At 43.0% G+C, this 26,606-nt stretch overlaps 1 protein-coding gene across 15 annotated transcripts in view; it reads right to left on the minus strand.

The window, feature by feature from the left end:
• Positions 1–9,666: 9,666 nt before the first annotated feature.
• Positions 9,667–26,606, minus strand: part of huwe1 (HECT, UBA and WWE domain containing E3 ubiquitin protein ligase 1) — a 37,990-nt gene continuing 21,050 nt past the window's right edge. For 8 of the 15 annotated variants that reach the window (XM_058643689.1, XM_058643692.1, XM_058643683.1 and 5 more), the window contains 40 exons: positions 26,359–26,526; positions 26,096–26,244; positions 25,930–26,017; positions 25,376–25,599; positions 25,070–25,281; positions 24,784–24,966; positions 24,309–24,481; positions 24,037–24,176; positions 23,801–23,876; positions 23,479–23,577; positions 23,203–23,330; positions 22,965–23,124; positions 22,328–22,556; positions 22,049–22,227; positions 21,871–21,960; positions 21,514–21,674; positions 21,355–21,397; positions 20,312–20,716; positions 19,886–20,096; positions 19,535–19,659; positions 19,229–19,449; positions 18,700–19,091; positions 17,637–18,282; positions 16,825–17,539; positions 16,624–16,715; positions 16,076–16,232; positions 15,833–15,963; positions 15,424–15,637; positions 15,069–15,313; positions 14,305–14,407; positions 13,815–13,964; positions 13,481–13,726; positions 13,272–13,389; positions 13,041–13,181; positions 12,661–12,948; positions 12,433–12,538; positions 12,060–12,177; positions 11,435–11,616; positions 10,658–10,848; positions 9,667–10,528 (listed from right to left, as the gene is read on the minus strand). In XM_058643689.1, the coding sequence (XP_058499672.1) occupies positions 10,426–10,528; positions 10,658–10,848; positions 11,435–11,616; positions 12,060–12,177; positions 12,433–12,538; positions 12,661–12,948; positions 13,041–13,181; positions 13,272–13,389; positions 13,481–13,726; positions 13,815–13,964; positions 14,305–14,407; positions 15,069–15,313; positions 15,424–15,637; positions 15,833–15,963; positions 16,076–16,232; positions 16,624–16,715; positions 16,825–17,539; positions 17,637–18,282; positions 18,700–19,091; positions 19,229–19,449; positions 19,535–19,659; positions 19,886–20,096; positions 20,312–20,716; positions 21,355–21,397; positions 21,514–21,674; positions 21,871–21,960; positions 22,049–22,227; positions 22,328–22,556; positions 22,965–23,124; positions 23,203–23,330; positions 23,479–23,577; positions 23,801–23,876; positions 24,037–24,176; positions 24,309–24,481; positions 24,784–24,966; positions 25,070–25,281; positions 25,376–25,599; positions 25,930–26,017; positions 26,096–26,244; positions 26,359–26,526 (7,802 nt within the window). In that variant the 3' untranslated portion in view covers positions 9,667–10,425. The remainder of the gene's footprint in view (positions 10,529–10,657; positions 10,849–11,434; positions 11,617–12,059; positions 12,178–12,432; positions 12,539–12,660; positions 12,949–13,040; positions 13,182–13,271; positions 13,390–13,480; positions 13,727–13,814; positions 13,965–14,304; positions 14,408–15,068; positions 15,314–15,423; positions 15,638–15,832; positions 15,964–16,075; positions 16,233–16,623; positions 16,716–16,824; positions 17,540–17,636; positions 18,283–18,699; positions 19,092–19,228; positions 19,450–19,534; positions 19,660–19,885; positions 20,097–20,311; positions 20,717–21,354; positions 21,398–21,513; positions 21,675–21,870; positions 21,961–22,048; positions 22,228–22,327; positions 22,557–22,964; positions 23,125–23,202; positions 23,331–23,478; positions 23,578–23,800; positions 23,877–24,036; positions 24,177–24,308; positions 24,482–24,783; positions 24,967–25,069; positions 25,282–25,375; positions 25,600–25,929; positions 26,018–26,095; positions 26,245–26,358; positions 26,527–26,606) is intronic. The other 7 variants (XM_058643695.1, XM_058643697.1, XM_058643693.1 and 4 more) reach the window with 7 other exon arrangements.

Raw genomic sequence — 26,606 nt, forward strand, 5'->3', positions numbered from 1 at the left:
TCCTCTATTCCTCTCCATCCTCCTCCTCTATTCCCCTCCCTCACTCACTCACCCTCTCTCTCTCTCTCTCTCTCTCTCTCTCTCTTCACCTTACTCTCTGTAGATTCTGGCCATTCCTTTATTGTACCCCCCCCCCCCCCCTCTCTCCTCCTCTCCTCCTTCCTGTCCTCTGCTCCCTCCATCCTCTTCTTCCTCCCTGAAAACATTCTGGATTAATACGTCCAGCTGCTCTTTAAATTCAGCCGAGCCGTGCCAAGCATATTAATGCACACAGTGTACATTAGCATACAGCACTTGCCATATGAAGTTTTGTGTTTGTGCTCTGCTGGCTCAACTTTCATGCCATTTTAATTTATCCCCCCCACTTAAACATCAGCTGGGCTTTGGTTCATTATAGTGCAGTTTGAGGCAAGACTGGGATGGATGTTATGTAACGCTGCTCAATAAATATGTGTCGGGAATTACTGTTGGCTCTCGTCTGATTCTGGGGGTTTGGGGCTGTTCACATATTCTGGGTAGTGTTTGCCCGATGTGACAAGATAGCGCTGGTTCACACATGGTGATAGATGTTTTTTTTTATTATTATTATTTCTGTGTTTGCTTTTGCGCATACATTAGAACCAGTGTATTATGTAAAGCCCCCATTCCCTAAACTCCTTAGATCTGTGGCATATTGTGTCCTCTCAGTTCTAAACACTCAGTTAAAATCCAGTTAAAACTAACAGATTTTGAATTGTTGTGAGCAGACTGTGGAACAGTTTAGGTTTCCCTCATCTTTCTCATATTAAAGATTAACAGTCTTCAATATAAAGTGTGAGTCCCAAAGGAAGTTAAAACAGCCTGTTTTCCTTGTTTGCACTGTGTTTTTATTCAAACTCTCTGTGTATTTAGCTTCATTGGGCTTTGGAAGCAATATGGCTCCATGGTTTGAAATTTAGGCATGAGGTTTCCGTTATCTGATCACTCACACTGAAACATCACAACAACTACAGACATTTATGATCCCCGGAGAATAAACTGTAGTATTTTCTCTACTAAGTGCTACTCTTTTAACTGTCCACTACTTTGGTTCATAATGAAATACTTGAAATAAAACAACATTTCCAGACAACTCTGCCTAACACCTACTTTGTATATGGTACTAATTAGCAATTTTATCATCCAAACTGACTAAGTGAAGACATTAAACCTGAAATAATGAATTTCCAGTGAGTAAGTTTGGCTTCCAGGAATATTTCTTCAGCAGGTCACTCGAGGACAAACAGGAAGAGTTTTGAATATTGGGTCACGTCGACAAAGGAAACAATTCCATCTGTCAACACGCACACGTAATACACACATGCAGGGTTGTTAAAACACACAGAGGTGAGTCACGTACACTTGTGCATCCACTTGTGCATCCAATACTCACTCTGTAATGACTGCTAAGCTCTTCCAAAAGACCACAGATCCAGGTGATTTCTGATTTGTCTCTGAAAAATGAGATGACGATAACAAAGAAAGACACAGATTAGAACCCAAGACACTTTTTCACACTCATTCCACACTTGTTCCTCGTGTCAGAGGAATCCATTGCTGCTTAGCTGCTCTAGTTTCCCTTTGTGCTTCTCCATCCTGACGATGCCAGCGTGCCCATCTGCTGCTAGTGCCGGAGGATTTGCCAGGCATGTAGACAAAGGCTGCCACAGGAGTGAACAGTGATTGATGACACAGTTTAAATAGGTGAAAACCTCTGGCATTATCCTCAGGAGAGGTGTGGGACCTGAAGAAAGGGTGAGAGTTCAGGGACACAACGTTGGCTGAATGAATGTCAGGTAGAGTCAAATACTGGAGAGGCCGAAGTAGAATACTGCAGCATAAAGAAGCTTTTGATGTGGCAATTGAAGGTAAACGGTCTGTATTTGTATAGTGCTTTTCTAGTCTTGATGACCACTCACGCTTTTGCCATTCACCCATTTACACCCACTCACTCACTCACAATTTCATACAGCACATCTATGTGCAGCACATTGTTCTATCACACATTCATGGGGTTAAGTGGAACCAGGAGTCAAACCTGCAACGGCGACTCGCTCTACCACGGAGCTACTGTCGCTCCCAAGCCATAATACTGGTGGTAAAGATTAAGTACCACAACATTTATACAGAGCAGTTAAATCATTAAAGCTGCAAACAGTGGTATCGAGCCGTCACATCCACAAAACAACAAAATGGCCGACGTTCTGGGATTTATGACACAAAGACATTCAAAGCATGGTTTTTTCTTAACAGTTCATGTTTCTTTTAGGATTAAGGTTGTTGATTTGTTTTGTTTGTTTTAGTTTTAGCGACGAGGATGGGGTATAAGAAGTCACCTGGCCATTGAGTGAAGGGGAAAAGAGTATGGCGGTGAGGCTGTGCAAAGTAATATTTTGAATTTGTTTATGCTTATGTTATGTCCGGGACATTGGACTTCTTCTTCTTCTGGTGCGTTTTTGGTCAATAAAACCACAGCTTTTTTTCAGCATGAACTTCTGTTTCCTGTCAGGAAACAGAAGTGCAGGAAAACAGGAAACAGTTTTGCTCCAGCACTGCCAGCCAAGTTATGTAGCCTTACTACCTGCAACGTAACACAGACCTAAAGTTGTGACGTGAGTGTGTCAAAATGTGTGAATATTTGGTATGGTAACATTGTTTTAAAAAACTCATGATCAGAATCAGCAAAAACTGACATGTGCAAAGTGTTGTGAGGATGCATGCATGTTTATGGCCTCAAACTTTGAGATTCTCTTGACAGAACAATAACAATAGCTCCTTCCATCACAACAGGGTCCTTACACCACTGAGTGTGCTTAGATCCTAATAATCATATTGCTGCATCATCTATTTCAACGCTTCAATTCAGATCGTTAATGCCAAAGCCAACAGTCACAATATTTAAACGGCAGCTGCAGACAAATTTGAGGGAGGTCTCACTCAGACTGATCACACACATAATGTCTCTCTCGTCACTGATTGTTTCACCTTCCTTGTGGCCTGACTTTTAAAAAACATGCGAGCGGAGGAGTAAATCCTCCTCCCTGAGTGGACTTATCTGTGAGAAAACATCTGCTTCAGCTGTCACATCTTCATACCTTCTGGCAGGGGCCCTCACTCAGAGCCATTCATCTCTGAGAAATGTCTTACTCGCCCTTGCAAAAGCTCCTCCCCCCCCCCCCCCCCCCCCCCCCAACTCAACTGTAAGTGAGTCAGCCGGCAGACTGGAGAGAGAGAGATGGAATGATATATGAGGAGGAAGAGGCCAAGTGTGCAGAGAGACACGCAGCAAGAGAGCAAGAGAGAGAGAGAGAGAGAGAGAAGGCTATGAATGAGTAACTTCAGTGAGGAGTTGCAAAAAAACTGGTGCTGTCAGCAAAAGACAGAGGGACAGAGAGAGATCCATCAGCTTTAAAAGGAGAGGATGGAGGCAATATCGTAAATGGCTGCAGTGTGTGGGTGAGGAGATTCACAAAGAGAGGAGCATAGGTATTGAGATGGAAAACACCACTAATTAAAGCAGACAGGAAGAAGAGTATATGTGTGCGTGTGCGTGTGCGTGTGCGTGTGTCCATAAGATCTCTGGAGAATGAAAGGAAATGCAAAGCTTTCTGGTCCTTGAAAAGCAAAATGAGAAAGAAAGAAAGAAAGAAAGAAAGAAAGAAAGAAAGAAACAAACAAACAAACAAACAAAGAAACAAAGAAACAAAGAAAGGGAAAAAAGAGAAGAACAGTAATAAGATGAAAACAAACAGATGGACAATGCATACCAAATCCTAAATAGAGAGAGATCAGGGATCCCTTGGACAATAGGTGCAAAAAATATTGTATATAGTGTAGGTGGAATTTTATTAATCATTTATTATTTATCCCTGTGTACAGCACTTTGTTTCAGCTGTTGTTGTTTTTTAAAGTGCTTTATAAATAAAGTTGGATTGGATATCAAGAGGACGGACTCTTCTGTCAATTTCTCTTCAATATTCCCTTTTAAAACCCAGAGAAAATGCTATCTTTTATCATCATCACTGTACCAATACATGTAACCTTCTACAGACAACATTTAGTTGTTTGGCTATTGTGTCAAGCTTAAGAAAGGGGAAAATATTTATGACATTTATACTTTCACTGTGGTGCTCTTCAGCGCCTCTCCTCCTGCATTATTCAATGATGCATATAAACACAGTAAAAGGGTTCACATTAGTACTCCTATAGCTTCTCCTCTGTGTTTCATAAATACTGCGGCGTTCAAGTGCATAGATCATTGGTTGTTTACAGATCCTAAAGACCAACAAAATTATATTGGCAGCGTAAATCATTTCCAAAGTCAAGCCTGCAAGTTCTGAAAGAACTCTGGAAACTAATGAGGGTGATCTGGAAACAACAGTGTGTCCCAGTTGAGTGTCAAAGAGCGGTGGTCACCCCAAACAGCAAGAGTCAAATACCACTGAGCAATTCCCAAGCATCGGACTTCTCAATGTAGAAGGGAAGATTTTCTTTGCAGTGATTGCCTGCACAGAAATGTCCCACTCAGAGCAGGACAACAGTGACTGGAGAACAAGAGCTGACTCACAGTTGAGGTCTGAGCTCTCTGAGACCTGACATCACCCCTGTGGTCGGAAGCCGACAAGAGAGTCCTGATCATCGAGCTGAAGGAGCCATCCTGGAAGGGTATGAGACAAAGAAGCCACGGTATGCCGAGCTCGTGGCAGAATGTCAACAGAGAGGCTGGAGAGCAACAGCTTACCCGGTGGAAGTTGGCTGCGGTGGTTTTGAAAGGCCTTTCAACCAAGTGCTTCCTGAGGGACATCAGGTTCACAGAAGCCAAAGCCTGGAAAGCTATCAAAGATCTCTGAGAAGAAGCAGACAATGGGAGTTTCTGGCTCTGGCTACACAGTAGAGAGCAACACCGTGAAACCTGAGCATCAAAATCCAGCTGCAGGGAGCAGCAGGGAGGGTCAGGGACGCCACTGACCGTTGCCCCACCATCTGGAGATGTACTGGGATTAAAGGGGCGAAACATCAAGGAGGGACAACCTGACAACCCCGCAGCTGGTACCCAGGCACCGGAGGATGTGCAACAAGCGGAAACGCTTTGCAGGAAATTACACCATTTGTAAATACAATGCCTAATAACTGCACTGCTGTGACTGTACAGCACTATGCTCCACAGATATTAGCAAAAGAAAAACGTCAAATAATCAGTAACTTGATCAACAGAAAAAAACATTTAGATGTTTTTTTTTATGAAGAAAAGTGCCTCTTAAATATGAGGATTTCCTGCTATAGCATAATCCTCAGTTTCCCGCAGCCTCAGTCCAGAATTTGAGGATATGAGATTTGTTTTTTGCAGCCCAACAATATGTGGGGAAAAAAGTAAAAAGTAAGGTAAATACAGTAAGTAGACAGGAATGAGAAGTGAGGTGGATTCAGCAGCTCTCTGCTGCAGGTCCTGTCCTCTGGTTCCTGTGTTACTTATGTGGCGGGCCATTGGAGAGCCATTGATCCGGTTAAAGTCATTACGAGGCCAGAAGGTCAGTCGGCCGTCTCTGACCTGGCGTTAATCACTCACTAATTGAAGGGAAATGACTCTGATTGAGTTTCCTTCCATGCTTAGAGTGGCTCTGCTGCCAGATACGACCAGCTCCTCACTCACCAGAACACATCTCATTAAGCATGTTAACTGCAAGCCTTCGCCATCCCAGATTGTTATCATAGATTCAAAATAAGGGCAGTCAAGACACAGCGGAAATGGGAATCTGCAGCTTGCGAATACCCAAATTCCCATGGCTGATATTCAAATCGAGGTTTTGCATAAAATGTGTTTCCTGTGAACTCAAAGCAATGACTGTGGTTTGTGCTGGTTTTGACTGACTTTGAAGGCTTTTTCCTCCATGAATAGCAATGACCCTTTAATGTTCATTATCTAGCCTTTCAGTGCTCTATTATGTAGTGAAGATCTGACTGTAGATGTTTTTAACTATTTTTTAACCGGTTTTAATGTCACCAAGCCTACATTTTTTTTTATCCATTTATCCCTTATATATGTATGATGATTCCAGTGCTGTTTTAATGTTGTTGTCTGTAACTTGTAACTTGGCCAGAACACTCTTGTTAAAGAGATTCTTTATCCCGCTTAAATAAAGGTGTCATAATAATAATCAACCAATTTTGTCAATGAGATGCAGATCTTTATATCCCTTTATACATGTTTCTCTGTGCTACATTTAAGACGTCTCTTTCAGGTGGTTTCATCAAATGCCTCCTCCTAGTGACTCAACAGTATTATGTCTCCAAACGATAACCCTCTGTAGCCCGACCGCGTCACATGATCTGCAATGTGGCGGGGCTAAATTTCATGCAGTGACGTCTCTCGTCTAAAATGCCACAAGGTGCCCACTGCTGTGCCACGGAGGGGAGCGATGATGGGGAAGGGGCTGCTGCAGATGCAGTGAGGAGAAGAGACGGCCACCAAAGATTCTTGGGAGCTGAAAGGTAATAAAGACGGTGACCTTTACAGTGGACAAACTGTCACTTCTGGTTTGGGTCTCTGCTCAGTTGCGTCAGTGAACAAAATCCAGTCTGGCATGCAAAACACACACACACACACTGAACCAAAACATTTGTCACTGTGTATTGATGAAGAAGCAGTGGGCAGCAATGTCACCCATTGAAATCAGAACTCTTATTTTGAAGCCTTGAGTTTCCCTCTAAATGGGAACATCATTAACAAATGTTTGCAGACACTGAAAGAAAACAGTGTACTGTTACCTTTGGGTTGGCCTCATCCAGCAAACTGGAAGACTAAGTCCACTCCTCAGACAGTATTGTCTGCAGCTCCCTGGTTTTCACAGTCAGAGCCGAGAAAGCAGCTTAATCAAGAGGTGACGAAAAACCAGACAGACTCACAACAGTACAAGACACCCTCTGAAATCTGTCACACTGCTGTCAAAGCTGAGGGCCACTCCTGTCCACCTTGTTACGTCAAGCCTCTCTTTTATCGACACATTTGCCCCCAACAACGTCACACTAGAGGAAAATGTAAAAAAAAAAAAAGCACTTCATGAGAGTGTCTGTGGAGCAGGTCTCCACAGCTCTACGTTATATTTGGAAAATCTAACATGAATACACTGAATTAATGCACGATGAATAATTACAAGTTGCGAGTGTGGAGCTCACACCCTGTAAATAGCCACTGATTCTGCTTCAGATGAAGCCGGTGATTACCGTAAAGCTTTTCCCCCTCCCCTCGTGAAGGTGAAGGATCCCAAATTGTTTGGGCAAGAACGAAATCTGCAAGCACCATCATTCATTTTCTCCTCTGTAAACATCTCTCCAGCTAATTACAAACAAACCAATTACTCTAATGAACTGATTTTGCCTGCTCTGTCTGCTAAAAAAAAAAAAAAAAGCTTAATCATTTTGCTTGGTGAGCTCTGTAATATTGTGAAGGCAGCACAAGTCAAACAAATTACTCTGAGAGCTTTTTGGCTCATACATAAAGTACTAGTCATTATTAATGAAACGCCACTGGCCTTCATTTCCTCCTCAGCTCCACTATCTCTGATGTGGTCTTTTTTAAAACTTTAATGTTAAATTGAGCATTAATCCCTGAACAATGCTTAATTTAATTAAATTCCACCAACGTGCAACTTTTTTATTGTTCTGCATGAGAATGCTGAGTTTGAATAAATAAGGAAGAATGCGTCCAGTGTCAAAATACCGACATTATTAGAGTTTCTGCTGCAGGTTTCTCCCAGACTATGACGAGGAAATTATTAGTGAAGGTGACTTTACTAACATTGAAGCCCTACGACAGGGAACATCCTGTTTAGTCTGCGCAGTTCAACGATGCCCACCCAGTGGAGACGACTGGCACGAAGCACTAGCGATAGCTCATTCGGCAGCAACTGCTGACAATACAGGAGAGATGTTCTGCTGAAGTTGCATCACAATGTCCACAAGAGGAAATCTAGCACGACAGAAAAGGTTAATCTAATCTCTGAGTAAATTCCCCGCGTGGTTGGATTATTTCCCTCCTTTAATTGCACAACAAAGCCTCCACGCAGCAACAAGATGCGCAAATCAAGCAAGGCCTGAAAATTGCTTCATACGTGAAGGGAGGCGGGGGCACCGTGCACTGTGCTGTGAAACCACGGCTTAGTGTGGGGTCTGGAGTCCCTGCACGACAGCACTATAATTTCATTTATCACACCTCGGTGCACATTAAATCAGACATGGACACTCCCTTTACTGCAACTGGTATGTTGCAGCTTTGCAGTGGGGGGTTGGAGGTGAGAGGTGGGGGAGGGTCAGAGACACAGCAAAGGAACACAACAGCCGTTTTGATTTCCAGCGTTTGTAGTGGGTCCTTCATGTGGAACAAATGCAGCAGGTGATAGAGGAAGAATGCACATGGGGGGCGGGGGGGGAAGAGCAGGTGCAAAACTACAGAGATGTGAGGGCTTTAGTGGAATATTCTTTAAGTGATTATCCCTGAAAAACAACATGCATATAGAGTGTGGGCAGTTTGCTGTTAAAATGTTAAAGTGGCAAATATAAAATTTTGACAGACTATCTTTGGGGGGGGAGATTGGGGTCACCAGCCTTTTACTCAATATTCAAGTTCACGTTTTAAATAACATGCATTCAATCTGTGATTCATTTATCAAACGCATCCCTTATAAATGTGTGGTTCACCAATTCAAAATATAAGAAATTGCAGTAAGAACTCTACAGTAATATTATAGCATGCACAGACTTGCTCTTGTTGTAATTTACATTGAGAGTTGGGTCACAATGATACTTAAAAAGAGGGTCCCCACAAAAAAAGACTTAAGAATATGTGGACATGGAACAATTAGTGATTGAGCCACAGAAGGGGGTGGAACTTCTAAAAACAAGGTTCATGGTGTTTTTCTTGTTTAAAATAACCTAAACCTCCAGGTTTAGGCTTTAAGCTTGTTATTCAAAACTAAAGATTTGACCTCACTACATTAAAATGGGCACCACTTACACAACATAGTAAGTATTACGACAAACCAAACCTCCAGGTGCGCGAATGCATCTTGAAAAAATTCTCATTTTGATTGCAGATATTACACTACTTCATTAAATTATCCCATCCCAGTAATGCAGTCGTTAATTACAGTGTACTTCCTGATGTAAAATCTTGATCTGAAATGTGTTGCATAAAAAAAAACACCCGTGTTAAAATACACTTATTAATTGTGGCTTGACACGAAATAAATGTTTTTGGTTAACCTGAAGTGAAAAAGCAAAACCCTGACCATTGTCTGGCACTTTGACTAAAGGCAGTGTGAGTGGAGGGCGCACTGGGTCAGCGCCGGCATGCAAAAAGACTGTTCTGCTATAATGAGCGTCCACTATAATCCCTACTACACCACATCTTCATTTACTCTGTCATGAGTTAAAGTCTCACTGCTAAGAGCAGTGGGAGCTCCAGGTGAAGAAGTGTCGTAAGATAAATATAGGGACTAATTGACAAACTGACAATAATATTGTCAAAGTATTATCTTTTCGAGTAGATGGCCAATAATTATTTCAGTGTAATTACATTTTCACATTTGGCTTTCAATGAAATGAATGAACCTGCATGTTATGGTACAACACTGTTAAAAGAGACAATGGACGCAAATTTTATGCATTTATTCATGTAGTTATTCCACTCCGATTCAAAGGCTCAAGGCTGGGTAAGTGATTTAATAGCCAAAAATACTCTAGAATTTATGGTTAATGTCTTTATCTCCTTCAGGTTTTCTCTTCATATTTTTGTACCATCCTTCCTTAAAAATGCCACAAAACTTTGAAAAGTGCATTTTTGTGAGTATCTCCAAAACTTAAGTTGTCCATACACCCCGCATAAAAATGTCCCCTGTTGTCAAGGCTCGTGAGGTCACAAATTTGCAACAAGAAACCACCAACATTTTTTCCCCAAAGGTTTTATAACCATCCTGTTCAAACATCATTCTCTTTTTTTTTCTTTTTACACAACCAGAGAACAAAAAAGATTAAACATAATAAACTCCCAAACCTTTTGTACAGAGAAATCAAACTAAATGAAGAAAATGTCTCTTATATTAGTCCATGTATTATCCTCTGAATTCCACTCTTGCATTTGTCATTAAATTGGGAAGGGAGACACGATTGTGTCAACATGAGGCTCTCTGTGTTGTATGCAATGTTAAATCAGTCCATTTCACTTGCTGGTTGTATCTGTTTTATATGGAATAGAAACCAGTAAGTCTAGGCCATTCAACAAGTTATCCAGTAAATGTCTATGATAGTGTGTGCATGTGTTCAAAGTTATCAGTGTGAATGTGTCAGGAGTAGGCAAATCTAAATTAGATGTCTGCATGTTTTTTTTTTTGTTTTTTTTAAGAGTCTCATGATTTAAGCCAATCCGAATCCCTCGGAGCATTCCTGAATGGCCAACAGCAGCATATGTCTCAGCTTCTCATAGCTCTCATAGGCTGGAAGGTCCAGCTGGTTAAAGCTGGAGAAGGAAAGAGAGAATATAATTCAAGTCAAACAAATACTCACAATCAATTGTGGAAATCATTATTTTACATCACTTTGATTGGATCTTAATTTGTGAAAGTGATATGTGTGTGTGTGTGTGTACCAGGTATGAGCAGATGGCAGGCGGTCAGTGGAGCGATCATCGCGGTGAATCTGGAACTTCTGAATGCCGTTCATGCCCTCCAGGGCAGCAAAACCCTGGAGAGGAACTTTGGATGTACCCGTGACAAACTGTAGGAACTTGGCCCGGTCCGCCTGGTCAAAGGACCGCAAGGCCCTCCAGAACCACTGGATCTGGTGGAAGAAAGAAAAACTATTTATGACACCGTTTGCTACAGTTTACTGATGATGTGCTTCTCTTTATGCATGTGCTGTCACACGGAGGACATTGACGTTTGGCCAATAACGCCCATACGATGGCAGTGTTTCTTGAATTCAAAGTATCTTCAAAGAGTTTTGATGAACTTTGATTTTTTTTTTTGCATTTCTGGATATGTGCTTCACTAGAAACCATATCTTGCTTCACTTGCCAGTTCAACAAAACAGCCCAAAACATTTTTCTATGCAACTTCTACTCTGCTAGAATGACTGAGATCATTGATGTCATCTGATGAAGGTCCAGCAGCAATTGGCAAAAATTTAATAAACAGCCAGTAAGTTTGTTTAACTGTATAATCATCAACTAAAAATAAAAATACTTTGGTTTTTTTTTTTAGGGGTTAGGTGAAGAAGTCCTCCCTTTGTTGCACTCTGCAGTCTCACCATTAGATGTCACCAATTGCTACAAATCTGACCTTTAAAAGACTCCCATTTACAGATTAAAATTTTAAAGCGGGTAAACATTTCCATAATAATGTAGTGCATGTTAACTCATGCAAACCTGAATGGAGCTGGACTGGTATTTGTGATATTCGGTGTTGGCCTTTAGGTCGTCGATGTCAATCGTAGGCAGGCCAGATATGAGCAGCTCCAGCTCCTGCTCAGTGAAGATTGAGATCAGCCTCTTGGGGATGATCTCATAGAATCCCTCGAGGAAGGCTGCCAGCTGCTTGCGGATTGCACCTAGAAAACAAGTGTCAAGTATTCACACAGGGATCTTTCTATAATTAGATGAGAATATTCTTTTAGGCACACGAACAAGGAAACTATCATTTAATTTGGTGGCTATTTTCCTACAATTAAGCAGCTGATTATGTGATTGTTTTCTGAATAACATATTTGAGCAGCAGCTGGAGGATGATGGTAATGAAAAATCAGCCATCGTTACAGGAACAAACACCACTGCTGAACGGTGATCAGTCCCATCATTTCCCAAAAGTGTGGCCACCTAGTGTTTTCTTTGAGCATCGGAGGATATATGCCCTCAACAGTTGAAAATTAAATCTGCTACAAATTATACCATCTGCACTGTTCTGACTGTTCTCATTAAAAGTTACCAAGAGAATAAACATACTACTTAACTACTTAGATGAGATTAAGAGTTGGTGAAATAACCACAGCCGTACCTGTCATCTTCATCTGGCACACCAGGTGCACATACTCTTTTTTGTTTTCCTCCGTGACCAGGATGTTGGCTCCATTTGGCTTGAGGTCTCTCACTTCACACACTCCAAACTCTTGGACCTACACACAAAAAAGCAAAAGGACACTTTCAATGTTGCAGATCTTACCGAGATTCAGCCTCATATTTTACTGCAAATTATTTTAATGCCATCAGAAATCCATGACAGTATTATAACATCAATTTGTATGACTTCATAAACCATCTGAGATTCAAGCCCTTGAGGCCATATTCCAATTTCAAGTTACAGCAAAGAATAAGTAAGAATTAATTTTCCACTTGAAGATAATTGAAACATTAAAAGAACAGACACCAACCTCTGTGCTGAACGTCAGCTCGTAGCCCAGTGTGGACACATCATTCTCCAACAAGTAGACCAAGCCCTGGAAGAATGGATAGTCCTCACTCTCCATGTCAGTGTACCTGTAAATTTTGACATATTCAAGAATGCAAAAATAAGCTAACTAAGCTTTGGGTGTCACAGCATGAATTAAAGTGATCAATATTGCTTTTTTCTTTTCTGAGACTGCCAAAAGCTGAAATACCTGACACTCTTGCCCAGGATGTGTTTGTAGAAGCTACGGGTGAAGTAGCACTCCAATAACCGGTTATCATAGACTGCCTTCGCCACCACACGACCCACAAACTTAAAGTAGCTGAGGTGGTTGGGGTTGCAGTGAGATGACGGGTTGATGGTATATGTGACACGGTCACCCGGTGAAGTACGGAATAGGGCGTACATAGGGTTAAACATCTCCCGGGAGATGATCATGTACCATTCCCTCAGCAGGCCACCGGCATCCTGCCCCTCTTCTCCTTCAAAGACAATGTACCTGTAGCAAAAAAGGCAGCAGAGTATGACTCCGGTTGTGTGATTGATAACTGAGAAGACATCCAGGTGGATAAAAGGGCAGAAGGGTCTTACAGTCTATTCTTCATGTCCTCTGGGCTCTTGCGATGCAGCTCCCTGTAGGAATCTTCAAACACATGATCTCTCCTCACATGCACAGCCATGTCCTCCTTCCTCAGGCCTTCATCCAGCCGCTCCAACTCCTGGCGGAAATACCTGCAGAGACGCCCAGGACGACCAGAAGGTTAGTAATTCTAAAAACTAACAACTGTTAGACAGTTCAAAGTGTAAAATAATCCAACTTACTTTCTCTTAACGTCAAAGTCAAGGATCCGTATGTAATCAACCAGTACTGCAAAAGGCCCATCAGCCAAGTGGGTGGTGGACTGGCGCAGGATCTGGTTAAGCACTGTGCGGTGAGTTTCTAAAAATAGACAATGAGTCTTGTTATTCACAATGCTACACATCACAAAAAAATCTGCATTATTCTTCTCACTGAAATTCTTCAGGCTTACCAGCAAACCGGAGGAATTTCTGGGTGTCTGGTGGCAGATTGGAAGAGATGTGCATGGAGGATGGTTCCCTTGAAAAGAACGGGTCTAGGGATGAAGGTGTTGCCGGTGTAAGCGGGGCTGGGGACAGTGGTGGAGGCTCATCTTTGATGTGAGAGAGCTGGCTCTCCCTGGTGTCCCTCACAGGAGGTTTGCTCTCTCGCTCTGTGGCATGGACTAAGAAGAAGGCCTCCACAGCAGGCTGGAGAACTGAGGAAACAAAGACAATAAATTGGAACTTAACCTAAACACAACTTGCTGCTTGAATTATACAAAGAATTACTGCAGTTAAACCTACCTAGTACTGCATGCTGGTCATGGGACTCCTCCAGCTCTTTCAGACACTCTCCAAGCATGTCCCACAGTTCATCCAACAAGAGCTGTTCACTGAGTAGAGGCAGGTCAGGAAGTCTCTCCTCGCTCTCTGACTGGCCATTTCCTTCTTCATCTAAAATGTAATATCAAATATACACTGAAGCCCCTTTGACAATTCTGTACACTGCAGTAACCAATGCTGCATTTAAACATTGTACCCAAATGTTTAAATGCACTTATTGTAAGTCGCTTTGGATAAAAGCGTCTGCTAAATGACATGTAATGTAATGTAATGTAAAGACATATCATTTATAACTGATAACTGAAATACACTGCACAACTGCTGGCAATTCCAAGTAAAAATTCAGAAGCTTTTTTATCATACTAGAGGGGTGTTTACCAGAGGCCTTAACGCTTCAAAAATCAGGTAATCACTACATGATTTGATTGAACAGTTTGCATGAGCATCATACCAAGAGGTGCGGGGTCCTGCTCCAGAGGAGATGGCTGGTCTACATCCATTGGAGAGTCATCTCTTTGGGCTGCCTGAGCTTCTGTCATTGACTGCACTTCGGACTACAGAAAATAAATCAGAGAGGACCGGGTAGGGCAGAGAGACGGGATGAGCAACAGGAGAAAAAAAATGTAGGCTTTAATTATCATAATAAAATCTTCTGTAGTAGGTCATTATGACTGAAACAGCCATGCAATGTGACATTTCCATTATCAAACACATAAGGAGCAGAACTGAGACAGATATGGGAAGGAGGAACAGCCAAAAGCATGAAGCCATGTCAGCCAGCACACAGACCATATCAGAGGAACAGATTGAGAGCAGGCATCACAATTACATACAGAACATTTCAACTTCAAAATGTCATGATAAAGAATGCAGTGGATCCCTGACACATCTGTGATTCTATAGGGCCTGCCACTGTTCATCACAGTACCACAGTAGTATTGTGTTGTCAACAGATAACTCTATGTAATCGAATATCAAAGAAGAAAAAATTATTTTTCCAATAAGTAATGGCTCAGACATGGATTAGCTCATGAATTTCACAAAGCCTGATATGGTGCATGTTAAAGCGTGTTGACCATGACAGTAATTCTGGCTTAACTTTACTGTGATGGTCATACTATGAAGTCAGTGTTCTTATCTTCATTGTTTAGTCTCCTAAAATGTGTGCAGTGTGTAAGTAGGAGTACGCCTGCTGTCAGTGCAGCCCATGCTAACCGTGGCAGCAGCAGCCGTGCCAGCAGGAGGAGCAGCACCAGTGGGAGCATGGGGGGCAGCCACTGAGGATCCTGCAGCAACGACAGCAGCGGCGGCGGCGGCAGAGGAGGCGGTGGGTAGGGGTGCCTGTTGGAGCCGGCGTGCCCTCTGACCCTCTCTCACCATCTGGATGATGGCATCAGCTTCAGCCTCTAGCTGACGCACTGCAGCCTGAATGCTGCTAGCTGAGCCCAAACTGGTAGAGCCTGGCCATTAAGAGAGGGAGGATATGGAATTTAACACTTAGTAGGGTTACTGTATGTTCATCCAGAATATATCTTATAGATGTGTGTGTGTACATGAAACATCAGCCTACCTAATCGTCCTGTCTGTTTGGCTTTCTTGTTGGCACGTCGTGTGTCCTCACGGAGTTGGATAATGACCTGCAGCACTCGCAAGAAAAACTTCTGCGTCGATGTCTTGGAAGTCAGTGAGCTCATGCAGGGAAGCTGTAGTTCACGTCCCCCAAGTGTGCGTTTCTGTGCAGCCACAATCACTACACTCTCCGAGCCGTCAAACCTGTGCCCCCGCCAACAGATGAATAACAAGGTAAAGGACATTGTAATTGTAACGAGAATTTACCTTCATGCATTAAACTAACATACTGTAGCACCACTTCACAAATTTACTAGTTTGAATTGTGTCCTCAGTATATCAGCCCCTTTTAAGCTCAGTGACATTAATAAACTAGTGTCACTGAGCTATCCATAGCCTAAACTAGCTAACCTGCTAGTCATCTTGCCCTTGAGCCTGGCTGAGATGGAGGAATCCTCAGGAGCATCTGGGGAGTGTGAATCAGCGTGTGCCCGCCTCTGCTGCTCCAAGTTATATTCTCTAAGTTCAGCAAGTAATGTGCCTGAGAGAGACAGAAAAAAAAAAAATGCTCAAATACAATTAAATACATGAGAGACAATTGTATTTCCCCAAATAAGTCCAACTGAAAACTGGCAGTGTCTCCCAACACTGACCGATCTGTTTGCAAAGAGTGTATCCGAGGTGTCTAGCCCCACTGAGCAGAAGTCTGAGCACAGTGTCTCTGGTGGAACCATCTCCTCTGGACAGCTGCAGCAGAATGTTAGCTGCATCCTCCAGACCCTCCTCTGAACATGAGTGAGATGTCAACACCTTGAGGAGGACAAGGAAAATGGTTGTTGGACAAAATGTCTTACTGCAAAAAGGTGCAAAATCACAAAATGACAAAAGTCTAAATTCTCAGAAGCTTGGGTTAGTAACAATTGAAATGATTTGTGGCCAATGCGAGATAAAGGCTGAAAATAATAAATTAAGTTGTTGTGCTGATTTACAAGTACTGACAAAACATATAGCTAACCAGAAAACTGGCATCTAAATATTGAATGTCTGGACTGAGACACAACTAACAATCATTTGACCAGCTAATATATAAAATGAAAATATACTGCACAGCTTGAGTAACTAGCGCTCTGATTTCTGCTTCACACACATTTCAAGATGACAGTGTGACAAAGACCAATGTGATACTTCTTTAACTCCATACCTCCACAGAGAGTTGAAGTTGTTTCTCTGTGAGTCCACTTGAGGCCATCTTGTTGTCACTTTCTGGACTGATCAAAGTGCCTCTTTGTTTCCCTATTTTGGAGGCCACAAAAATGTACATCATTACAATCTTTTAAAATATCTTGTACACTTTAATGCTTAAATGAAGAGATTACATTTTATTTGGAATAAATGGCACTACCTGTAGAGATGGTTCCAGTGGACGTGGGTATAGAGATTGTTGTAGAGGATGTCTGGGAGGCTATTAGACTCCCTGAGGAAGTACCCTGTGCTGCAGCTCCCACAGAAGACCCTGGGCCTGGCACAATGGGCTGGGTAGAGCCTACAGATGCTACAACTGGTGTTGTGACTGGGATTGTGGCTCCTGAACTGGTTGCCACACTGGGGTTGGCAGCTTGTGGGGTGGGGTGTCCAGCAGGCACCTCCGTGGCCTTGTTGTCAGGCAGAGCGATGGATATGAGAGAGAGCAGACGCAGCAGCTTTTCAGTAAGCAACGAGCTCCGTCTGATCACTGGGTGGGATAGCATGTTCATCAATTGGCCAAGAGGGGATGTTTCCAGGCTGAACTGGGCCCCCTCTGCATCTGCACTGCCCCCAAGAGGTACTGTCTTCATAGAGGCTTTGCCCTTGCGACTGACATTCATGTTGTCCAGCTTGACTAGCAGGTCCCAAAAATCAGTGGAAATACCCAGAGACTGGGGTGTAAGGATAGAGGAGCCAAAGGAGATCTGTGTGGTGGAGGTATTGGAGCTGGGGTTGCTTAGAGACTGTGACCCTGTCCTGGAGCTACCACCACCACTTCCTCCACCAGCGACAGAACAAAGACGAGAATCAAGGTCAGAGGATGATCCTGTCAGATCTTTACACCGCTGCTGGGTGAAGTGGCTAGGAAACACCTGCAGGGGTCGACAAAAATCAAAAAGAATATTAATTATAAACTTAATTTACCATTTAATGAATATACATTAAATGGTATAAATGAAAATAGGTCACCTTGGCCAGTTGGATAAGTGTGTCCAACACGTGTCGACAGACTACTGGAGCAGCCTGTGGGTGGATGTGAACAGTTGAGCCTCCTCCACATGTGACACTTGCAGCAGCACCTGCCACTCCGCCCAATGTTCCAGATCCTGTGGAACCCCCAGCTGAGTGACGGTCAGCATGTTTCCTACCTGATGCTCGTTGAATTTGGAAAATGTTTGTCCGGCAGCCCAAAGCTGCGTCCATAGACACAGAGAGCCAGGAAAGCTGGCTAGAACTACGAGATTCCACTCTGTTCAGTAGCTCCAAGGAGGATGAGGATGAAGAGGATGACGAAGATGAGAGGGAGGAGGTAGCAGAGCCTTTTCCTCCACAGCCGCCCTGGGTGCTTCTCTTGCCACGAGAGTCTTCTAGACGTGACGTCTCCACACAAACCTCACTTTCACTGCTGCGTTGGAGGATGGACAACAGGCTGCGTATGACCCATCCTCGTGTCTGAGAGTGGTAGCATAGATTCCTGAGCACACGGTGCAGGCGGCTGGTGTTAAGCTTGGGCTCATCTACGAAAAGTAAAACGAGCAGGCAGGACAAGGCCTCGTGGTCCAGTAACAATCGACCTCGCAGACGCAGCAAAGAGTCCACACTAGAGCTGGAAGGTCTGCAGAACAAAAACGTGTTCAGTTCGTCACCCGTCAAAAGCAGTGAATGAGGCTACCTATGTTTCTACATTTACTTACATTGTTAATAAGATAACCGTTAAAGCTATAGGTAATATTGGTATTATTGGTAATATTGAAAAGGTACGCAACCTTTTCAATATTACCAAAGGTGCATTAGATTCAGACTATTGTCAAATAAGTTCACACAATGCTGATTAAGCCTATCAGCTTTAAGACTCTCAGTAGACCACTAATTTGTTGTTGTGTCAGTGGTTTTACCGCAACTGATGGAGGGAAGGTGAAAGCATAAGAGCAATGCTAGTAAAGTCAGGTGGCTGTAAACTGAAGGTTAAGGAATTATCCACAGTTCTCTGCAACATAATTGAGGTGAAACAAATGTTGACATGAAACCTCACCTGTGGTTTGTTCCTCCCCCCATTTGAAATGTGCCTCCTCTCTGCACAGCCAATCGGGTGTACTGGACACCACGATTGCTCCCAAGCCGACTGGTGAAGGCAGGTGAGCGTAAGATGGCTGATAGGGCTGAAGATGAGCTATGACCAAACAGCCTCTCATGCATTAGTTGCCTCTGGCGTGCCTCTTGCTCCCTACGCAACGCAGCTGCTTCAGCAGCAATGTCCGGAGGCATGACAGCCAACACACTGTCCTCCATGTCCTCCAGGACACTACGCCGGAGCTCTGACGGTAGCGTCTGGATGAAAGTGACTGGATCCAAAGGGGTGTCTCCCTGTGTAGGCTGCTGGGCTAGCTCTCTGCGCTGCTGCTCTGCACGCTGCTGGGCAAGAACCTAAGGCGAACAGAAGTATACTTAATAACAAATAACATTTTCTATAACGTTTAGAACATAAAAATCACTGGAAAGCACACTTTATTTATACGAGATTAGCGGCTCTAAAGCTATGCATTTCATCTACAGTCTCCCACCTCTTCCTGAATGGCAGGTGGCAGGGCCGCCAGGAATTCAGGGCTGACTTCTGTAACCCCAGGTCCACTCAGAACAGGTGCAGTAGAAGTAGGCAGGCTGGTAGCAGCAGGAACGCGGGAGGGTGGTCTGATCCCAAGCTGGTTTTGCAGAACCTCTCGACGTATATCCTCAGGAAGAGCGGCCAGGAAAGAGGGATCCACACCCTCTGGCAGACTGATGCCTACCGAAGTAAAAACAAACATTGGGAGATCTAATACTATATTAAAATATTAGAAAAACTGAAAAAGTATGGCAATTAATTTTACCTGCAAGTGGGTCCTCCTCATCATTGCTGGTTGATGGGAGAGGCTCTTCCTGTATAGCCTGAGACTGGCTGTCGGCACTATCGCTCCTGGGCATTGTTTCTCCAGGGGATGACACAGAGGTGGAGCTGTGAATATGAAAGGGCAAAATTATTCATCAGCCAAGAACAATTAGCATGTCAATAAACTCAAATTGTTTTTTTTCTTGTGGTTAACTTAAGAGAAAAAATGTGTTTTTTTGCTGGCAATAAAAAGGGGATACTATATTAACAAATATGGTTATCCGTGATAAAAGAATACATGATACAGTTTTACATGTCGATATTGTGAGAAATTATACTACAAGTTACAAACCCAGTTTCTGCATCAGTCTGCCTGTCAGTCAGCCCACTTTCCCCACTACCAGAAAGTTCCTGAGACAGCTGGGTGGTTTGGATAGGGATGGGAGCAGCTTCTTCCTGAGTGGCAGAGGCGGGGCTGCTGGTATCCATGGGTGATCCTTCCAGTTGAGACACACCCACTACTGCAGGCTCTGAGCTCTCAACAATATCTGGACTTAGGGATGCTGAGGGAAAAAAAAGAAAAGAAAAACTCACAATGGTTAAAAACCATTTCACCAGATGTACTGTAGCAGAGTTAAATGGCTAACTGTTTTGTACTTCAGTGCTCAGAGTTTTTAGCACAGATCTGGAGCATACCAGGATCACCGTCATTTAAATTACATGTTTGTCCTTACTGTCAGCCAGTCTGTACAAAAAGAGTTTTTCAAAGTTAGTCTACCTTCCCTGCCTTCATCCAATGCTCCTCCTCCACCACCTCCACCACCTCCTCCTGCTCCGACTCTCTCACCAATTGTGGGTGCTGGCGACATTTCCATCTGGGATGCCTCCGCCTCACTGTTAGGCCTGTCAGCTGCTGACAACGGTGGAAGCCCTGCCCCAGCCAGAGCAGCTAGTGGGCTGGCATGTGGCTCGCCCAGTAGCAGGTCAGCAATTGGCTGGTGGACCTGCTGACTTATTGCAGTCTCCAGGGAGACTAGAGCCTGTTCATGAGGAGCAGGTGTGGTGGGAGTGACCTCTCCAGATGGGGGAGCAGTGAGGAAACCTTCCGAGACCCTGGGTGGGTCCAGACATGACACTGTACCACCCTGAGCCTGCTCACCCTCTGCAAGATCCAGAAAGAAATCTTGTGTGAAGACAGGTGGTATAGTTAATATTTTTAGTTGTGTACAATGAATATATGTTTTTCTTTATGATACATTTTACAGACAAACTTTATTTCCACACAGATGCCAATAGCCTCTGCTAAGGAAGGCAGTAAGTTGTATAGTTATCTCCTGAATGGGGTGCACAATCCTGATCCCCAACAACAACACAACTTACTACCTCACCACAGCAGAGCCAGCTACAAAATACTGAAATACAAGATAAATACAAGATAAACACAATTCAACATTTTACACATATTACATATTTACAAATATTTAGTGACACAACATGTGGAGTTACATGCCAATGACAGCAGTGAACATTAGATATTTTCAGATTTATTGTTGCGAATAATTCAAAAGAAAGATTTCCTTTGCAGCAGATATGGATGCCCGGCTGTTATGGCAGTGCCATGAGAAAGACAGTAGACTGTATAGTTATCTCCCAGATCTGGTGTGATCCTAAAACTATACAAACTACTACCTCATCCCACGACACGCTTTACTGGCAGCTTGCCTCTGGGTGCTCATAACCGAGATGTGTCCATGGTTCAGGTCATGGACAGGTTCAGAAATGTCAACATTAAGGAAGTAAAAACTATTTAAATGTCACTACCTGCAGTGTTGTCCGCTCCATTAATTGCACCCAATCCAGAACCCTGGGGACAATAACAGAAGACATTAGGAAACAGAACACAAATATCCAGACTCCCTGTACATAGCATTCTATATATATATATATATATATATATATATATATATATATTTTATCAACCTGCAAGCTCTGTTCCCTGGCCTGTTCTGCTCCAGAGGCCCTTCTCTCATTTTGCTTTGACTCCTCCTCCTCCGCCAGCTGTCTCCTCCTTTTCTCTCTGCGCTCTTCCAGTTCCTCATCTCGCAGACTCTCCAGATGCTGCAGGATAGGTACCTTCACAACTTCAAGTAAAAACAGATGTCAGAATATACAGTATCCTTGGCAGTACATGAAAGGTGTAAAAAGTCTGCAAAGAGATGCAATTAAAGCTACCCCATTTAACCTGAAATTTAAAACAGTAAAGGCAAAGTGCAGGTGCTGTGACCGTCTACCAAATAAATTGATCTTCAATGAGTTAAGTTTATTGCTTTAACCTACCTGCTACACAGTCATGCATACTCTCAGCATCCAGCACTTTGCACTCATCTGTCCATCTTGTCAAGGCAGTGGGAATACTAGAGAGGGTCCCTAAAGAGACAAAGAAACAGATAATGAATTCAAACCAATGCTAAAGCAAAAGACTATGATAGTCAGTACAACCTGAAGCAATCCTCACCTGCTTGTCCCCCAGTACTGCTCTGCTCATGGAAAAAGTCATCCAACAACTCATCATCAGAACGAGCAATAATGTGGACATCTTCATTTCCAACCAAAAGACGGGCACGACCTCGAGACTGCAGGGGCAGAGAGCTGGACAGCTGTAAAATGTCTGCTGCAGCACTGGGACCCAACAACCTAAAGAAAGGAGTAGAAGAAGAACAGTCATTTTTATTGCTGCTGCTTCATATAGGAGTTTCAAGACTGCTGTTTTACACTATGACCCAACTGTGTTTACCTTTGCAAGATGAGTGGTGGGTTGGGCTGGCGATTGCCAGGGTAGTGGACATGAATGGTGTGTCCACTGTTGGCAGTGAGCTGGCGCAGTGTCCGCTGACTGCGACCCATACCCTGGGCTAGCCGGCTGCTAGTGCCTGCCACCCCTAGGGTGAGGGAACCGTGGTCAGCATGGCGCACCATCAGTGGGTGGGAGCTGGGAATGTTGCCTGGGGAGGGAGGGATGTCAGCTGATGGAAACACAAGACAGTAGGCAGACATTAGGGGAACAGAGCCACTTGGTAGGAGGGTAACTATCAGTCAGACCTTTTTTCATATTTTGCTTTGTCATAACAAGAAACACTGGTGTGACTGATAATATTAAAAAGTGCAGTAAAATCTACACTTACTGGAACTGAGCCATTCATCAACAAAATGTGTTTACACAAATCAAAATGTCATGGCATGAAAAAGGTCTTGAGTACCTCAAACAGCTTATACCCAAAAGCACTGAATGTGGATTTTTATAATCATCATTATGAAAATGAGATTTCAGACTGAAATCAAACCATAAAAAATAAAGAATCCAAATTTGCACTAAATGAAAAATTTGAAATTTCTACAAATTACAAATATCCGATCTAAATGATCCTGCTCACCGTTGTTGGAGAACATGTTGTCAAACTCTATGATGAGGTCATCATCCCTGTCAAATCTTTCAAATCGGATGTGAGGTGCAGCATTGATGTCTGGGAAGTCTTCGTCCAACTCCATCTCTGAGCCCTCATCATCATCATCCTCATCTCCTTCCTCATCATCCTTAAAGAAAAATTATAGTTTTAGTCTCAAGGGTAAGTAACAATTATGACTTTATAACTTCAGTGCATTAAACCATACTTGATCCTCCTCCTCCTCTTCCTCCTCCTCCTCTTCTTCATCCTGGCTGTCTTCGTCATCATTGCTGCCACTAGAATCTTCCTCCTGCGTGTGTTCCTCATCCTCTGGTTCCAGGATATTCATGGAGTCTGATGGAAAGAAAAAAAAACACATTGTCGAGTAAATTTTTTTCTAAATATCAAAAAAATATATACTATTCTGTACAGTAGAACTTTGACCCTTGAATCTGCCAGACACTGCCTAAACACATAACAATGTTAAGCGTCAATGTCATACCTTCACGGTTGGCCTGAAGAGTGGACGCCTGACTAATATTCGAGGGGGCCTCATCCATCAACACATCCTCTTGCGTATCATCTTCGCCACTGCGTCCCACTGATTCAAAGAACAGATACCAAATATTAGCTACACAAGAAGAACTTCTTATGAACTCAAGAATCATATCATAAAAACAGGAGGGTACATTTTTATAATAATTTAATTTAGAACAGATGAAACAAATAGCAAATACAACTCTTTTCATACCAAAAGGTTTATGTTAAGTATAAAAATTTAAATGCCATCGCTCCCACTCCCCAAAAATAATTGAGCGACCTACCTATAATTGTGCTGTTGACAGTGCCAGCATCTCTCTCCAGGAGCTCATCAATCAGATCAACCAACTCATTCTCTACCTACAAGCACATGATATAAACATAAAATGGGCATTAAAACAACCTTGAAGCAAATTTACCTTCGTCAATGACCACTTTTATATGAAGACCAGTAATTCCACAGGTTACAAATGAGATAATGTGTTGTGAATATATTGTGCATAAATACGACATCGTTCACCTGCATAGCCTGTGTGCTGAGAACCTCTGGCTGACCAGCAATGACTACAGTGTCTCCCTCGGTCTCTCCATCCATTAGGTCTGTGTCCGTTCCCTGCACCCTGTGGTTACCCTCCACTGGCTCTGCCTCACCAGCCTCTCCTAGAATAGATGTCACACATCAGCAACATACATATTGGGCTGAGTGGTGGATTGGGCTGTCGATTGCCCAAATAAAATATTTAGTGGGTTGAAAATATTTAGTGGGTTGAAATCTCTTATCCAACTTCATACCTGGGTCCTGAGTGTTGCTGTTACTGTCCCTGGAAGCACCCACAGTATCATGTTCAACCTTGTTCTTGCTGGAGCCTCCTTTGCCTCCAAACAGACTGCTGGGCTGGTTAACAATGCGGGACAGAGTCTCCAGAGGCTTCAGTGCAGCATTGACTGTGTTGGCCATGTTGGGACTAATTTAAATGATAAAGAACATTACAGAGTCATTTTATGATGTTGTTTTTTTGTTTTTAAAAAAAGACTGATTTTGAAACTGACATTGAAGTTCAACTTTATCAATTTGATTTATCTGGTTTATTTGACTTGAAGCTGGTGATCACATTGTATTAACAATTTACATGTGTCACTGTAAAATATGCAGCAATGCAACAAAGGAGAAGAAGACAACTTCAACAGGCCCTTTTAACTGATTCATCTACAGATGCAGGTGCCTCTAAATAATTTGTAGTTTAATTAATGTGATACATTCACGTACCTGGACAAATCCAAGCTGTGGGGCACACGGGCCAAGTCGTTAACCAGTCCCTTCTTAAGAAAGAGCCTTATGATATTGTTCATGCCATTGTGTTGTGTCTTGGCTGCTGCTGTGCTGTAGAAACTAGACGTGGAGGGGCATGATTCCATGATGGTGCTAATGATGCACATCACTGCCTGGAGCCTGGGAAATAAATATGGTGGGACGAATAGGGAGAATGTGAATATGGGCTTGCATTCAAATAATTTATGAATCAATCAATAATTGATTTTTTAATATTGGTTACCTGGCATGTTTTTCAGCACCTTCTGCCATTGCTAGAGCTCTACTAAGGGCAGCCTTCACCTCATTAACAAGGGCCACCTGGGCATCAGTGCCTGTGCCAGCAGCGGCCAGGCTGGCTAGGAAGAGACGTGCAAGGGCTGGAGTGTCCTTGTCCTCTGAATTCTGGGTGTGGGGCAACAAGTGGTCGAGCACAAAGGCTAAAACACTGCAATCCTGTTAGGATATAGAGATGACAAATGGGTTAAGAGTGAAAATAACCATGGAATATGACAATGCAGTAATGGTTAGAAAGATTTTGACTACCCACCTCCTTAATAAGCTCGGACTGTCCAGCAGTGTAGCAGTATGAGGCAATTAATGTGGCAATGCCCACATAAGAGCGCACCAATTCAGCCAGCAGTCTCAGAATGGTGGAGGTTGGCATCAAGGGCTTGCTCGCCTTTACCTTAGCTGCTTTACCCTCATCTGAGCTGGTACTCTTCTCTCCCTCCTGTTCTTTTTTCTCCTCCCGCATCTCTTCTGGTGTTGAGGCTTAGGTAAAACAGAATTATACAATACACAGATCACATAAACAGAATGAGAGCTAAAATTAAGTTAGTCTGAAGTCTAGAGGCAAGTACAAACATCAGGGAACAAATTAGTCTATGTTTTACACTTAAAATATGGTTTTGTAATTAATTAAATTATGGTTGAGCAAAAAACATGAATGAACATAAAAACAAAGACTGATGGTCTTTATCTGCGGGACTGTTAACATACATTTTTACAATTCCATACATTGCCATAAAAAACGAAGTTACCAAACAAGTATAAGTTAACTTTGCATTTGTATGGTTTTTAAAAAGCCTTTTAGTCTTCTACCTTCTCCTTGTGGTGTACCCGTCTGAGAAGACTCTGTCACACCACCATCAGCAGCAAACACTTGAGTCTGACAGAGAGAAACACCATTCTATTATCAAATTTGGAAGTGATTCATTTCTTGTTATAATATACAAGCTGCAAAACTGCAGTACTTCTCGAGACTCACATTGATATGGAATGCAGACTGGGAGTCAAAGTCGCTGCCTTGTCGTGTGAGTCGGTACTGCTGGTAAACGTCATCACCAACATCTTGCAATATCTGGCACAGGTCTTGACCACCAGGCACCACTGCTGTACGTTCTTCTGGACGCTCAGCTGTGCCACACACAAAAGCACACTCTTAGCTGAAATATTCAAGTAATCTATTCCCATTATTACTACATATACATAAGCACCAAATAAGTAGTTGTCAGGATCTTGTTATCTTACGTTCTTCAGGAGCATGGTAGGCAGCCAAAGCATTGAGCATGTCATAGATGACCTCCTTGATGGTGTCAGGAATAGAAGGTAACGGGGAGAGTTTCAAAGGAGTGGTCTTCACTAGCTGCACAGCATTTGGCCCTTTAATACGAAGGTTCTCAAACTCATCATCCGACGCTGTAGAGAAGTAACAGCAATATATGCTTATTAGGGTTAAAACTTACTAAAACCAGTCTGACAAATAACCAACGAGTACT

The sequence above is a fragment of the Solea solea genome, chromosome 11, assembly GCF_958295425.1.
Source record: "Solea solea chromosome 11, fSolSol10.1, whole genome shotgun sequence".
In the NCBI taxonomy this organism is placed as follows: domain Eukaryota; kingdom Metazoa; phylum Chordata; class Actinopteri; order Pleuronectiformes; family Soleidae; genus Solea; species Solea solea.